At 36.2% G+C, this 17436-nt stretch overlaps 1 protein-coding gene across 1 annotated transcript in view; it reads right to left on the bottom strand.

Annotated features, from left to right (window-relative positions):
* Positions 1 to 17436, bottom strand: part of fend (forked end) — a 119941-nt gene that overhangs the window by 35123 nt on the left and 67382 nt on the right. Inside the window, exon 3 of the mRNA XM_089226660.1 lies at positions 10638 to 10706. Coding sequence (XP_089082786.1) covers positions 10638 to 10706 — 69 coding nt within the window. The remainder of the gene's footprint in view (positions 1 to 10637; positions 10707 to 17436) is intronic.

Genomic DNA, 17436 nt, shown 5'->3' with positions numbered 1-17436 from the left:
TTAATCAACTACTGAGTCTAATTTTAATAATCGCCAATCGCCAGCCGGGTTCATCGGTCTCGTAAATCTTTGTCGCGTTCCTCTCCGGTTAATCGATCTCGACGATATCGACACAAAACTACTGCCGCGCGGCGCGGGGCGGCTGGCTTTTTGTAAATACAATATTATGGAAAACAAAAACACTTTTGTGTAAATCTCCTGCGGCAAATCGCATTATTTCTGGGGAGTTGAGGGCTTTTTCGCCACTCCGCCACAGCAATACATCTACTTATATACATACATATATTGTATAGGCACTTATTGCGGTATTATTTAGAGTTCTATCGTGGGAAAAGTACCTATACGAGCTATACTATATCTTAGGGTACATAAAATATGACGAAAGATATCCTGCAACCGGAAACGACGTGCGTTAAACTATTTTCACGTCTCGTGATAATTCAGTCGTGATCGTAATCATGCCGCAATATCGATCCAATGATACGCACCTATAATAATAATATTAAAATTATTATTATTACGATTATTATTATTATTTACTTGAGAGTTCTGTAAGACTCGTTACATAATATTACTATCACGATCCGATAACGTGTGCAGCAGCGGCGGACAGATAGTCTCTCTAGTCGTTTGACGGTGCGATAAACGTGTGTATATAGTATATAGTAAAAAACACAAACGAAATCCGACCAAATCAGCGAATTCGACGACACGACATGTGCCAGCATCGGATGCAGCGTCCACAAATAATTACGCGGTCGAAAGAATGCGCGTGTGTGGTGTGCGCGGCCGAATCAAAGTGAAATTTATGCCGACGCCCGCTGCAATAAGCCACGTGTTTGTTTATTTTATAATATATATTATTATTATTATTATTATTTTTTTTTTTTACAAAATACTATACATATATTGTCCTTGTTTAATATATAGTCTCGTGCGCAATTCTAAAAATGCTAACGTTCTGCAACCGTTCCGACGACAGTGGGCGAAACACTAAAAGGAATAAAGAAAACGGACACGCACACACGATGATCCTCGTGTTATTATATTCGTTTTTATTTTTTTGCGAGTCGTATGAAAAAGAAAAAAACAGCACACGATATTATAGGGGATTTAGTTTACGCGCGATAAAAACAAACGTCATAACTTTGGAGATGCGCTCTACCCACGAACAATACCTGCAGTTCCCATGCCTTATACATTATCTATATAATATTATGTATGTATAGTACATATTTTTTTTAGCGAAGCGTGTGTACGCTGTGCGTCTCGTCTTACCACACCGTATGATAACGCGCCGACATGTTTGGATGAATGTAAGTACAATAACATATAAAATAACAATAACGAAATAATAATAATAAAAGTAGTAGGGGATTTCGGTCGCGGCGTCGTATTTGTCTCGGCGACCCGACAGACCGTTTGCGTTTGTTCTGTAGCAGTGGTAGTACTTAAAATCTATATATGTAGCTGGGGTACCCTATATATTATACATAATACGAGCAGCCCCCCTTCAAAATGTCTTTTATCTATTTGGATTATCAGTGACCCGTACGCCTGCGTAAACACGCGATCGCATATCGTATACGGAGGATAAGCGAAAATAAAAATACTGAAAAGCCGGTATTGGGACGTCGCAGTCTGCAGTAGACAATAATGTAACAATATTATTATTATTATCATTATTATCGTTGTCATCGTCGTCTGTCTATGTGTGCATAAGATACGCTATAACAATGCCACATTTATACACACTCAGACTGAGACTCACTCGCCGTCTGCGCCGACGACAACACGACATCACGAGGAATATCAAACATGCGCGAGCACGCTGTATATACACTGACAGAATGCATACGCATTCAATACGTCAATCAACGGTGGCAGACAATAAAACACACGACTACGCGTATAATACCCATAAGAGAATATTGGAAACGATGAACAAACACGCACACACGCCGCGAGACATAAATAATATTATACTCCAGTCGGACCTCGTCAGCGGGTGTCAAAGCGCGTAGGTGTGTTATATATATATACGTATATAGGTACATAAAGTAAGTATTGTGATGGATATATAATAGTATTATGTACACTTGTACGGCGCGTACATATTATCATACGCGACGTCTATGTTACAAGAGACACTGCAAACTGTCGCAAGTCCTGCAGTAGGTTTTTTTTTATATCGATCTGCTTAGCACCAAAAATCCAAGACGACGATCGTATATTTTATCGTCAAGTGTCGAGGAGTTGCATCGCCTTTTTTTTACGCCGAAAAATACATATATTATATTATGTACACTTTATCGATATGTATATCACTACATATATAGTCGTTCCGGTGGCACGCGCGCCCCGGAAACCGTTTTTATTGTTATTATTATTATTGTACGCATTATATAATATTGATATTGTTTATTGTGCTCGGAGACGGTGCCACATACAAAAAAAAAAAAAAAAGAACAGGGTGATATAATATAACGTACACGAATACGGTGGTGAGAGTTTGGTGAACAAAAACACAAAAATATCGATTGGCCAAACACTGCAAAAACCCGTAACGGCACGCATTTGGGACATTGCAGTGAAAAACAATAATGATAATAAAAAATGTATATTAAAGGTATACACTGTTAAATAATTACACGACTTTGTGGTGACATGGAATTTACGTCATTTACTGTCGTTGCGGAATTCGTTTTTCACCGTGACAACCATCGGCGCTGCCGTCGTATCTTTTGTTTTTGTATTTAAATATAATATGAGCGCAGAGAGAAAGAGAAACAGAGAGTGAGAGAGACAAAGGCAGAAAACGAGAGAGAGCACTTGTCGACCAACTTTTTAATGAAAATAAAACCCCGTCACTTTATATAGGTATACATGCAGTGTATATACCTACCTACTGGCGGCTACCGTAGTTTTGGGACCACAGTTACCCGCCCGCGACCGACCGCCAGCAGTCGATTAATATTCGGAAACCCAGGAATTTAATATAAAAAACCCAGGACCGTCGCTGGTACTCGCGTCGTATTGAAAACGCGCCATTCGAATAATATACAACTACTCGCCGATCGAAACGAATACACCGAACGCCTTTGAGGTACACCTATATATAATTTTATAATACATATACATCTACATGGTACGTGTATACTGCAGTCAAAAATCTAATCGAATCTCGCGCGCTGGCAAGGAGTGAAAAAATTAAAATGAAATAAAGTGTACGTATATATACAATATTATTATTCCGTCAAAATATTGTAAATAGGTAAAAACTAAAAATGTAAAATACGACCACGTTGAAAATATATATATGAGACGACGCAATAGTATTATATAGACGTACTAGCTATAAGATAATTTGTCTCATTCAATGAATTTTTTATTATTAAAACTGTGGAGTTTAATTAAATTTCAATTTTAAATTCATAGTTCATAATATTCATTAGATATAATAGTTTAAATTAACATAATAGTTGTTTTAATTGTATACGTTCGTCGTTGAAGTTAAAAACCAAATACAAAACGGTAAATGTTTACAAAGTCAGTAGCAATTTTCAATGTACTAGATTAGTATTGAAGTTTAGTCCAGAAGGGTGAACCAAAATTTTTTGGTATCCCCCTGTGCTATTTATATAGTCCACTCATCTAAACTTTAAATATTTATAAATTAAAACTAATTATAAGGCCGTTCAATATTCGACTTGTATAATATATTGAAATTCTAGAGAAAATATTTCATTTTGGAAATTGAAAATGTATGCTTTCTTGAAAAAATTTAAAAGTAAAAGTGATAAAAAAAAATTAAATTTTTGTTGAAACGGTGTATTGTATAACAACGACTTCAAATTGTGTAAAAAAAATATCTTTGGCCGTTTTTAATGTTCCAAGAAAACGAGTGTACCCCAAAACGAACAGCAATCTTAACGTGTGTATTGATCCCCACGGACACTGCATTATAAGACCGCAAAGTTCCGTTGCACGTGTCCACAGACTTTTGCAGCCACTGCGGTGAAATAACATAATAATAATATCATTCGTTTGTTGGAAACTAAACAACTTCGACCGCATGGCAAAATATAATAATGGAGCCAAAGACATAATAATGTTTTATGTTATATATTACATATATTAGAACAAGGTGCTCGTGCTAACGTGCAGTTCTATTACACGCCTACTATATCAATACAACGAGTGCAATTTTAAATCAATATTGAAATGTTAAGTTTCGTGTCGAGAAATAATTTAATTTAGTCAATAAAAAAAATTTTAAAAATATTGTTTTTCCGGCCCTCGGGTGTACGAAAACAGTCTCTATACAGCCTGAATAGTGGAAGCTCTGATTTGATATCATTATATCTCGGGAATTGAACGCGTTAACGCGCGTACTATATTACAGCAGTCGGTTGCCCGCGGCCGACTGTTATTATAAGCTCAATTATTTCGAGTAAATTCATCAGCGACGAGCATTCGTTATTATTATTATTATTTATTATTATCATTATTATAACGACAACTATTTATGTATACATCGTGAATACACTGTGGATGGGGCGATTATGCAGCTCGGAGATGATGGAGAACAGCACATGTAATAATAATAATAATTATTATAATGTATTAATATACCTACGTTTCGTTATCGCAAATCGGTGCGGTGAAAGACGAGTAGAAAATATATACAGTAGCCACGAGAATTTATTTATTATTATTATTATCGTTATTAGTGTTATTATTCTTAACACCCCGAGGCCAGGTATCATGCGCACACACACGCCAGAAAAATGTACATTTACGTACACTTACGTCTGAAAACGCGACAAAGCGCAGACACTGCACATATTATTATTTCATATAGTATAATACATACATAAATATATATATATATATTTATTTATAGAGAGAGAGAGATGGGTAGGCACTAGGCAGTGATATAAAGGTACTCGGCGACCAGATTGAAATTACCGCCGAGACGATTGCTTTAATTTGAGAGTTTAAAAGAGAAAAAAATAAATCCGTACAGAAGAAGTATATATATATACAAAAAGAATTATGAATTATTCATCGAGGTCGTCGTGAAAGTCTCCCGGCACTGTTATAATATTCAGTCGGAGATTTTTTTTCCGTTTTATATATACATGTGTGTGTGTGCGAGAGCATTCGGCTGCCTCGTTCCCTCTTGGTCACCGCGGCCGGGAGTTCTTTATTCAAATTTCATTCAATTGTTGCACACCGGTGTGTCATTACAGATTTATATATAAAAAGAGATGAGAGAGAAAAAAAATTAAAAACCCACCAGAACATCTTTAGAGCTTTTTTACTACTGCATGCAGCAGGGCGCGCTTTAAAAGGATTAACGAGCACAACCGTTATCCTTTGTCAGGATTTAAAAAGAACAAAATGAGATTTAATCACATCGCCACGACGACAACGACAAAGATTCAGATAGATTTGGAAACGTTTATACATAGTACATACATACATATATATATATATATATATGTATATATAAATTATATTAAAAAACCGATGTAAACGTGATTACGTTGGCCATGGACTAAATGCAGCCATAACAGGCATGGTAATGAGATTTTTATATCATTATTACCGCTGTCTTGTAACTACTACGAAATATATATATGTATATACAGTTTTTAAAATATGTAATCATACATTTTAATGCATATGGCGCTGGGGCATCGCAAATAATATGTCTAGTAACAATATAATATAATATTCTATATTATTATACAATTTAGTGACCGCTTCTAGCAAGCGTGCGACAGGACGACTGAATTCTACGGATTAAAAATAATAAGTGATGGACGATATAATGTTTTATTTTTTCCAGTCCTCATTGTGAACAATGATAACAGTTTTTTTTCTAAGTCCGAGACCGGATTCGGCGACGGTTGTATCTAGGAATGCTTAAGTATACCTACAGATATATTATAGAAATAGTTGTTTACGAGTAGTATGGAACGGAATTCGAGTAAATGTCTAGAATTATTAGCTGGCAACAGTGCTGCCGACGACGGCGCATCAACAGCAACCGTACTTTTTACATATATTATTATTATTACTATTACATACGTGACTGTAAATGTAGTGAAACCTATTCGGGAATTCGATTGGGTACTTTAATATATATTTTTTTTTCGAATTTTTATTATCTATTAAAAATTTGCAAACCGACGACCGCACTATTATAGGAATCCACGCTGTGGTGCAGTATAATGGTATACTAGCATAGCTACGACCTATACATAATACTATATACCTATACCTATACCTATTATATTATATAATAATAATATACAATAATGGACTGGAGGGTGGACGTTTTTATAACGGTGACCATCATCCATCCGTTTTCGGTTCGACCTGATGCTGTGTACCGCAAACGGTTATACATTATCCGATTCCCGAACACGGCGAGCATGAACACCATAAGAGACAAGAGTTAACGTACGTATAATACCTATATGTTATATTTTAGAAATCTAATGCGCGTTTGTGCCACGCACCACTAAATCAACGGTTTAAAACGGCAAAGGCGTAAAAGACTAGTATATACAATATAATATGGGTGTCACGTCTATTATATTGTATAGGTATAGGAGGTACCTACTACCTTTATACAATATAATATTTATAAGACACGGTGTTCTCAAACGCGAAAACCACATCGAATGGCGGTCCCATAAATATGTTATTTATACGATATTATTATCGTAACGTGCGGCGTTTGAGGGGTTCGCGCACGCGCGCTACTCGTGTGTGGTTTTTACGCAACGATATTGGTCACGCGACGATACCCGATTTCGGGTGAAAACGTATTGTGTTATATACCACCCAGCGAGAGGGTGCAAGAGTATTTTCACCGCAGTCGAGGTCGTCTTGTAGTATACTATAACAATATTATGATGCTCATCCAGTGTTGTCCATCGTGACCGCACGCGTGTGATGCGCCCGCCGCCACCGCCGCCGCCTTAAAAGGAATTATATCGCCGCGCGTCTTCGTCGGGGGTGGTAGTTCGTCGTATTTATAGGACCCGAAGACCTTCGTGCGGATTATTATTATTATTGCTCAGTGTTCTTTTATTGCATTATCGTAGCCGAAAAATCTCGTGGGAACGAGAGACTGGCATAATATAATATAAGACTACGTGCGTACATAATACATAGGCGGTAAATAGGTATCTATACACAAATAGCGTAAATGCGCACGAATTTACCATTTTATTATGATATTTTATGTTGAATAATACCGTTGAACTGCAACCGCGCTAAAATACTACACACCGGCGCAGCGAGACGTTCATTAAAATTTTAATTCCCAAGGTTCGCCGTTGTCAGAAAATGAAAAACGCCGGAAACGCGTGACGAAAAAAATAAGAGACTTTATAATATGTTATATATACTTCGGGGAATTCCACACGTTTATTATATTTCTTTGCTCGGAGCGGAACTTTATATACATAGGTACGACAATTTCGGTTAAAAACAATACAAAATATGAGTTTCAATTTGGGTATTTCGTAAAAGCAAAGGAAACAATTTAGTATGAAAATATGAGGTCGTTTCATATCGTACTGTATATGTATAGCGAGGTACCTTTGCAGGACGTGACACAAGTTAAATATCCCTAGAAAAAAAATTACACCAGAGCGACTGTACCTTCCTCAGGGAGTTGGTTAATTTATATTCGTTATTTTAAGTAAGTAATACGAATTGAGAAAGAGATGTATATGTATATATATGTACGAAATTATTATATGTAACTCGTATTATACGACGATGAGAAATTTATTTTTTATCCACTAAAAAAAATCTCCATAAGGTATTCTACGAAACTATTTAATTTGCGTGCGGGTAACATGAAGATAAAACTTCTTTTTATATTTTCATCGTCATTATTATTTTTATTATTAATTATGTATATTAAAGTAATGACAGCATTTATTTTCTTTATCGTTATTTTTATCACGTGTAATTTTTAGCTGATGTGCCGAATTATGTAAATTTAATAGTAGGTTGAAAAAAATACCGATTATTGTGAAAAATGACGCGTACATATTTATAACATGATATTATAGGCAGGTGAAGAAGAAAAATATAGGTAGATGGATTATTTTTTACGGAAACGGGCTGAATTTTATGATGGTCACTGTGTCTTTGCAGTGATGTTTAGTAATTACACACTGCAGAGTATCAAACAATTTCAAACACTATAGTAAGACACACACACACACACACGAGGTTTCAGTAAAATTCATATCTAGACCAAAAATGTATAAATATAAATATAATATAAATAAAATAATATAATATAAATATACATGATGCTGATAAAGAAAAAAATGCTCACCTCTGCAGTCTGTCAACGCTTGGTTAGTTGTCAATATATTTATGACTATACATAGTTGCCCCGACGATAAAACGGTGATGCTGCAGAGGGTAGGTTTTTCGGTACTTTGCGGGCGAATGGATGGCTTTTGAAAGAGCGCGTTGATTAAAAGCGTATAATATTAAGTCTGTGTACATGAGTGTGTGTGTACGTTAAATCGCCACCACACACGATACGAATACTATTTCTCGTCCAGCTTGCTGTCGACCCAATATATGTTAATTCACCCTTTGATCCCAGCCGTGTCCGAAACGAACCGTGTGCATTCAGACGGAAGACCACGTTAATACCAAAACCACCGACTAAGCCTTACCGACTATATACATCTATTGCAGTTACCATACATAGTACATACATATATTATAACAGTACACAATTTCTATGACTATTTAATATTATATTATACAGTAATATGCATAATACGTATTATATTAAAACATTAAATCACGTATTATAACAATATTGTTTTTATCGCGCGCATTGCCCATCGATCACCATAATTGTGTGATATGTTTGTATATGATTTTAAGTGTTAAGTACTAACATGTTTTACAAAATTATTCTACTACAGATAGGACAAATGAAAAATATTTAGGTTGTCATAAAAACAATATTTGAAATCCTATAAAAATCCATCATGATGAAATTTATCTTAACAAATAAATAGTTTTGATTTTTGTAAAAATAAAGTATATTATGATGTGGCAACGTGCGTTTATGCATGTTTTACATACATGCGCGAATTTCGGATAGTTAACAAAAAAAATTTTTAAATCAAAAAATTTGAATGTATAAGACATTAATTGTTATTAGAGCGCTGTTTGTGAAATGGATAAACCGGATGTATGTAACCAAAAGAGATTATTGTTATTGATTTTGATGTTCATTAATTTAATCCGCGAAAGTGCTCGAGATAAAACGCCGGCTTGCCGCTTCGAAACACGCTCTAAAGTGCTCGCGGTTGATGTCGGTTCGTTAAGTGTAATACAACCACTCAAAGTGTGCGAGACGACGAAATCGGACTGAGAAATATAATACTATATAATAGTATAATTTGGAATGTAACCAGTAAACTGAATGAGCCCGTGTTCAGGTATACGGCGGAGAGTCGCAGAGACCTACAAACGGCCGGCGGTATGTGATTCGGATTTCTGTCGAAAGGCGATCTCGGTCACCCGCGGCTACGACTTATCCGCTTAATACACGAAGTAGTATCGTATTCGATCATGCTCACCCACATCGTATATATATAATTATTAATTACACATTAAACTCTATACATGTACACTCTGCTGTGATGACAGTATTATATATGTTATAATATTATGAATAATATCTTGTCCACTAACTCAGCTCTTACCCCGCCGAGAATACCGACTACTTCTGACTATGTTTGTCGAGTAGGATATCCGATTACAATATCAATTATATTTTGTATACGATACGGTGGATTTAAGAGACTTTAATACAGTGTATATGGGACGCTTCCTGCACACCCAATTATCGCACAAAATCATACAAGTATTACAATTATATTACCTATATACAATATACGTATCATATGGTGCATATTATATACCTATACAAAATCAACACTTTTCACGGGAGTTGAATTCGTCAGAGGGGAGCATCAAATGTATGAAAAATATGTGTTTTGGTTTTCATAAACTTTTGATTAGACAAGTATTTTATGTTTTTTTTTAAATTACAATTTGATAAATCAACCGAATTCAAGTAATTATTTGTTAACGAAACTGCAACAGTACAACTATTTTGCTAGATATTGTATAATAAATTTATGCACAGTCCAAAATGTACATTAAATATTATTATTTTCCGGATTAAAGCCATCGAAAAGGCTCGGATGACTTACAGATGTGTTCAATAATTTACAATACCTACACTTAACAGTACACGGAGTCACGGATAAGATACGATTTTTACTTTAAATTTATATATATATTTTTTTTTAGGAATCGTTCTTTAAAACATCTAATCATAGCAATGTTTCTTTTTACTGGCGAAAGTGAGAAACAATTTTCGCGATACACCGTAATGGGTGTTCGCATCCGCACTCATAATTTTGGAAGGTCTCCAAGCGGGGTAGATAAAAAAAAAAAAAAAAATTAAAACCGTGTTAATGACGTATAGATGATAGTCTGGTATATACGTATATTTATACGCGAATGTTAAGCTATAAAAGTATATATTATAGACTTACACAATTGTGTTCGCAAATGTTCTTCATATTCTTGCCTTCGGTCTGCAGTACTTCACAATACTTCCAACACTGTAACAAAAATGGAAAAATCGATAAAATATTAGTACAAATGTACAATACAAAGCAATTTATATATATGGTTGTTAAACGCGCATCACGTTGGGGGAAAAAAAGAGATGAAAAATATTCCGAGCCAAGTCGGATTGACGAGTGGACATTTATTAATGCGGTGACCATGGCGGGCGGAGTGAGCGGGTAAGCGTGATTGCGTGATAGGGGGGCTGATTTTATTTACTCGTCAAAAAGCTTTGGTTACCGCGCCCGAAAGACTTCGGGTCGTTGAGGGATAGGCCGGGTGCGGAATGAGGGTTTGCTGAGTATTCACGCGAGTGTATATATATCGTTAACAATACAAAGTCCACCACATCACCCTCGAAAAAATATCTCCACTGCAGCAAACACACGGACGATGTAAAGCACGCGCGGCATGTGTAAGAAAAAAAAGAGAAACTTTTTCGCGCGGAAGACGACCCCTAGTGCACGCACTCACGCTCGCGGACGCCTTTAAGGAAGACGTGCAAAGAAGCGTCTTGTGTCGGACGAGAGGGTGGGACGTGCGCGTGTGTAAGAGAGCGCAATGAGAATGTGTCCGGAAGGGGCGACTGATGGAGGCGGAAAACGCCAGTGGCCGAAAAAAGATAAATTGCTCTATTGGGAAAACCGGTCACGTACTCGCGACGAGACTCTATATATAGACGAGCAGACGGGCGGGAAATCGCGAGTGCGTCATTATTGCTTTTGCTCAGCGCACACTCCATGCTCAACCACCCTCCCCCCCCTTCACCAACTGACACCGCTGCTAGAACCGTCAGCCAAAACCTCGGGGCGTCCTTTTATAAACGTATATAATACGCACATATCATATACAATAATTCACACAACATTTATAGCATGCACAAGACGCACGCGGTTATGCATTTCTCGCGATGTATTTTCGTGCACCTAGTTAATTTACGCGCTCGTAGGTGCAACATTTTGGAAAGCGATTTGTTCTTCAAATGAATTGTCGGATTATTTCGTTTCCTATATGTCCATATGTCCATGGGCTTTGATGTCGAGCAAAAAACGAGGAATGGTCGACGCATTTGCAGCGAGGGATTTGGCAGAGGGGTATAGGAAGTTACATATCCTATATCTATAATAATACTCATATTCATATATTAAACACGTTCACGGTTTGGATTGGAAATTTACTCACGTATACACCTGCAAGCACGTATTACGGCGTTGAACAAATTATAAACGAAAAAAAGATTTAAAAAAATCGAATATAATACAAAAAAATAAATTGACGATTATAAATATATAATTCGAATACCATCGTTAAATTACTATGTATTGCATATAGGTATTATCAAAATTGTAATATAACTGCTTAAACGAAAATTATGCATTTCAATATACACATGCGGAGGATTGTAACCTTCAGGTCATAGTTTCAAAACACTATCTAAAACTGTTGCTGCTGTAAGGCTTGTACAATATACCCACATCTATACACATCTTATAATTTCGTCTTTGTGCATCATCGTCTCTCTGAAACGCGATAACGATAAAAAACGACGACTTATAACGCGCGCGCCTAATTATTATCATCGTAAACTGTAAAAAAATCTAAGTAAACGATCGATTTCGGTTTTTAATTTTCGATATATATTCAAAAATCTGTGAATCCCGTACGATGTCCGTTCCGCCGGATAATGGAGTTAATCTTCTATTATTTGGTTTACCATGTCGACTTCTACGACTTCCCATTAACGTCGTCACTAGCACTGCGGCTACAGTGTAGAATATGTTGGGCATCTGCCCGACGGTTAATCACTTATGCAATCACCATGTTTATAATAACATTATATTGTTATAACCCGAAGCTGCCGAGTGATGTGTATACGGCAAGTGACGTACGCGGTGGGACAAAAGTGTTTAATTTTTGAGAGGTGGGGAAAACGTGGGCGAGGATGGAACTCGGACAGAGCAGCAGCAAATATTACCCGGTAGCCCCGCCGCCGGCACGTATTTATGTATATATACATATATATAGTTAGAGGTGGGTAGGCAAATAGGTAGGTAGGCAGGTAGGTTTGGTATACACACATACGTATATAATATTATAATGCAAGTCGCTGTGGTTATATAGCGTATACCTTAGGTACTTGTATACCTAATAGTGCAGGTATAGCTGTGAAGCGTATAATAGAAGTAGTAATATTAATAATAATAATGGCAGCTAATCAATCAGTCGCCCGGCGATTCGTTATGCTCGGACATTGCACAGCATATTATAATAGTCGTCGTCACCGTTTAAAGATATTATGCTAATGAAAAAACCTTCGGCCGCCGGCTGGATCGTGTGCAGTTCTCATTCATTATGCACACGTTTAATAAGCGTTATAATCTCAAGATCGTATATTATATTAAATGGATACACGATTAGCATCAGTTTCGCAGGTTTCAACAAATGATGCTGCTGGAGCGCCGCGCTGAGGAGGTTCAATTTTCGAGTTTCCAGAAACGGTACAGATGTTCTTCCGCCCCACAGTTCGGTACGATAGGTAATATTATTTGCATCGATCTCAGATTGTATAGGTACGCGTGACACGTACCTGATTGATGGACGTCATAGATTTTCAAAATTGGTCGTATAAAACATATAGATAGGTAAGGTCCAACTGGCCTTAACGTGCAATGAAGCCAACGATATAATCATATAACGGTATTAAAAAAAACCTGGTGACGTCCGCCAAAATAAATCAATACTTTTTAACCTTGATCGTGTGAGTCGTCTATATTATAATATGCTGCATATCCTGCGGCCCCTGCAGTACTCAAACGACTAGATAGAGCTGCTTCTTCTAACAGGTAAACGCGGGAAAACATTTTTTTATTATGTCTTTGCCAGTTGTCACATATACCTCCAACTGTCTATACTCTATAACTACAATAATTGTCTCCGTTTGATATCTATTTATCTATCTTTCATTTTTGTTGCTATATTATTCGTTCTTTGTTCTACGCCAAACCTGATTATATTACACACACACCCCCACCCCCCACCACAAACACACACACACATATATATATATATATATATATATATATATATATATGTATATACAAAAAGAGCTATAGTTCACAATGCTTGAGACTTAGACTATCGCGTTTGTGTATGTGTAAAATCCATAACCGCTGCCATATAACAAGTCAGACATGTAGTGGTAACGCGATAACGGTTCTCCATGACTGTTGGACGAAACTTAAAACGCACTCATGCAGTCTTACAACTGCTACTGACGGGCAGGCGCCAAAGCGGTGGCTGCAGGGGAGCGAATAGAGGACGAACATAACCGCTTTCAAAATTGAAGTGACATATTACCGTAGTTGTCATCGGCGAAGCACAAGTAAATCCGGTTAACACGGAAAATGGATAGTGCTACAAATATGAATCTAATAATAACCTTTAGAATAAAATTGAATCACGTGCCTATGTGCCGATATGTATAAGTTATTGCCATGACAATGTCTTACTGTTATTTTAATAATTTTTATTTTATTGAAGATAATTGAAAAAAAAAATGTGAATAATATTTTAAATTATAACTGAAACTTCGTATATTTCAAGGAAGTTTTGAGTTAAACCTAAAAATTATAAGAAAATACAACTTGTCCAACTTAAATAATATTAAATCTACCATCTAGCTATAGCATTAAAAATACTATGATGGTCAATACGACGAGATGGCACAAACAGTTCAGAGCTGATTAATGCTTAGATTGTAAGACTCAAAGGTAAATAATTTATAATCATGTAAATTTATCTGTATACAAATAATCTTCATACAAGTTATTTCATTTTATTTTTTATAATCTTGTTCAAATTTTTTTTTTTTTGTACATATTTTATAGATTTTTATAATATTTTATTCTATAAAGGAAATAATAATATGTATCTATAGTACGTGATACCTGTATATTACTTTATTAGGCTTTTAATTTGTAATTTGAATTGGTTATGGGCTTATCGCTTATATAAGCTCCATCCAATATCTCAGAATGAATGACATTAAATTATATATATTAAAAATCATAAACGTTACGAAATATTTTTATTGCAAAGGCTCTATGAGTGGGTGTAGTGTATTGTTCTTTTTTTGTTCATTTATTGAGAAAAGCGAGTGTTCACAGGGTGTCGTTCGGTCGGCCGAACAGATTTCTGACAGAGATGAAGAAAAAAAATATTAAAAACGATTTTCCCCTCCGAAAAATGAATTCCATCGTCGGACGGGTAACAACTGTAAAGCATCTGGCGTCCGATGTTTATTTATTTTTGTATACATATATATATATATCACTATCCGTCGACAGCCCACACGGTTAGCTATACGTATATGTATAAAATTATCATTGGAGTAGAAAAAAAATGAAAACAGAAACAATGAAAAAAAATCACTATATTTCGGCCGAACAGATTGTGCGCGAAATTACTTACGTACTGCACGCTGCCGTAACATTATACAGATGCGTACAGCGAAAAAATATATAATATTATAGTTATAGTCGATACATCGCGTAATGATGTCGATGCTGAATAAAAGATTCAGCTCCAACTCGACACCGTATATATACACCCCTAAGTCTAATAATAATATAATTATTGTACAATATCAAGTACAGCTCCGTCAAGGGTTGTGCAAAATTATATATACCTATCATTGAAAATAAGATATTATGGTGTACAGTGCGTAGTAGGTACTTGCCACCGGGAAAAATCCTCATCATGCAAGTTTTGGACATTGCAGTAGTTGGTGGTTCGTTGGGGGCCAGGGGGCTTCGATAATTTTGAAAAAACATAACCGACGGGCGAAGACGACGAAATGGAAACATATATTATGATAGCGCGAAATTAAAACAAAAAAATAGTTAGACGTCATTTAGACGACACATTATACAGATTCACTGCATGTGTTACTGGTGTGAATAATTATTATTGTGGCGTCACTGCGACACAATGGTTTTTAAACGCACACGCGTTAGAATATTATATATTTTTCAAACGTGTTATTATGATGATGATACAACGGCGTCACAATATATATAATTAATTGTTTTCACACGGGCGCGGTGGACGCGGAATAAAAACAAACGGCTCATAATATAGTACAATAATAATAATATATATATGTACTCGCGTGTACAAACTACAGGTACAGTTTATGTGTGAGTGTGTAATAAAATGAAAACAAAATCACCTTCACCTGTCCACCGGCCGATGTTATCGCTCGGATCACGTAAAAGGTATACCTACTGTCGATTCGAAATCATACATATTATTATATTAATATTACATTAGGCGATGTAATCGGATAAACGTAAACGATTATTTCCCCTCGTCATCATTCACCTAGTTTTATTTCGTTTCCTGTGCATAGGGTCCTGTGACATATTATTATTGCTATAATGACGGGTTCAAAAGTATAAGTATCGTTGGTGCGCATTTTGAGCATGACGCGAATATAGGCATGTAGAAAATAGAAATCACAGTTCGGAGATCGGAGATTACAACAGTTGTTTACACGTAGTGACGGGTGACGGTATGATATTATTATTGTGCGAGTGTCACTTACTCAGTCGGTGTCAGTTTCAATCGGAAAAATCAAATAAACGTATAGCACACGCGGTACATGTGAGTAAAAAAAATAATACATATATATGATAAAATGAATAAAATATAATATTAACAATCTGCACGGGACACGAAAATCGAGGAATCTCGCTCACACGCCGCAGAGTACGCATGACTCCCATATAATAATAATAATAATACGTCAACATCGAGACGCGAGCGAATTTAATTCGTGTACACGACGAAACGAGGGATTTCCGGAATTCACTCGTTCCGGGCGACTCTCCGCGAATACATTTTTAAACATTAGCATACCTAATACTATCCAATGTGCATTATTATTCAAGACGGGACGCGTTATACGCGTATAATATGCGCCTTACCCATGATAGTTACCTAAAGCGTTCAGAAAAACGAATATTTATTTTCGACTATCTCACTCGGTCTTTTTTCACACCCGAACAAAAGCTGAAATCCAGTCGCGGCGGGTCTTTCCACGAGATACTGCTCGACGAAGCTATCATTGCTTTTATTTTCAATATTATTACATTTTTTCTATTTAAGCATCAACATTCGAGGTTTTTGCTTTGGTTATTTAATAGGTTTAAATTGTGTTTATTAGTGGTTTATTGGTGTGAAGAAAGGTAATACGACGGTTGGTTCGAAAACGTGTATATTGGCAAGGATTTAACCCGAAAAACCCGGTTGATCATCCATCTGGGAACTAGTGACACCGGCAGTTGCTTGATTTCAAAACATACATTATAGTAACTGAATCCAAACATCGCGTCACACCAGTCCACATTTGTTATTATTAATATTATTACAACGTGTCCGCTAAAACACGACGGGAGGCGGCGTTGAAATTTGAATAATTTTTTATACGAAGTTCGGTGCGGAAACGTCTTATCTGCACCGACCATCTCGACCGCGATGCGCTGCAGTTGTAGGTGTATGGCATGTGTATCATATTATTATTATTATTATATACGCTCGTGGCCACATAATATAACAAACACTGCTGCAGTAAGCTGGTGTTGTAATAATAATATTATCGCGGTTACACGGTCAAGTGGGACGTGAAATATTACTGCGACGCGATCGGAGGGAGTTTGTTTT

The sequence above is a fragment of the Diuraphis noxia genome, unplaced genomic scaffold (genome assembly GCF_037042655.1).
Source record: "Diuraphis noxia isolate RWA-SAM2 unplaced genomic scaffold, SU_Dnox_SAM2 contig0004, whole genome shotgun sequence".
Lineage (NCBI taxonomy): Eukaryota > Metazoa > Arthropoda > Insecta > Hemiptera > Aphididae > Diuraphis > Diuraphis noxia.
The sequence above is the reverse complement of the archived record's forward strand: the minus strand, read 5'-3'. Positions and strand labels throughout refer to the sequence as shown.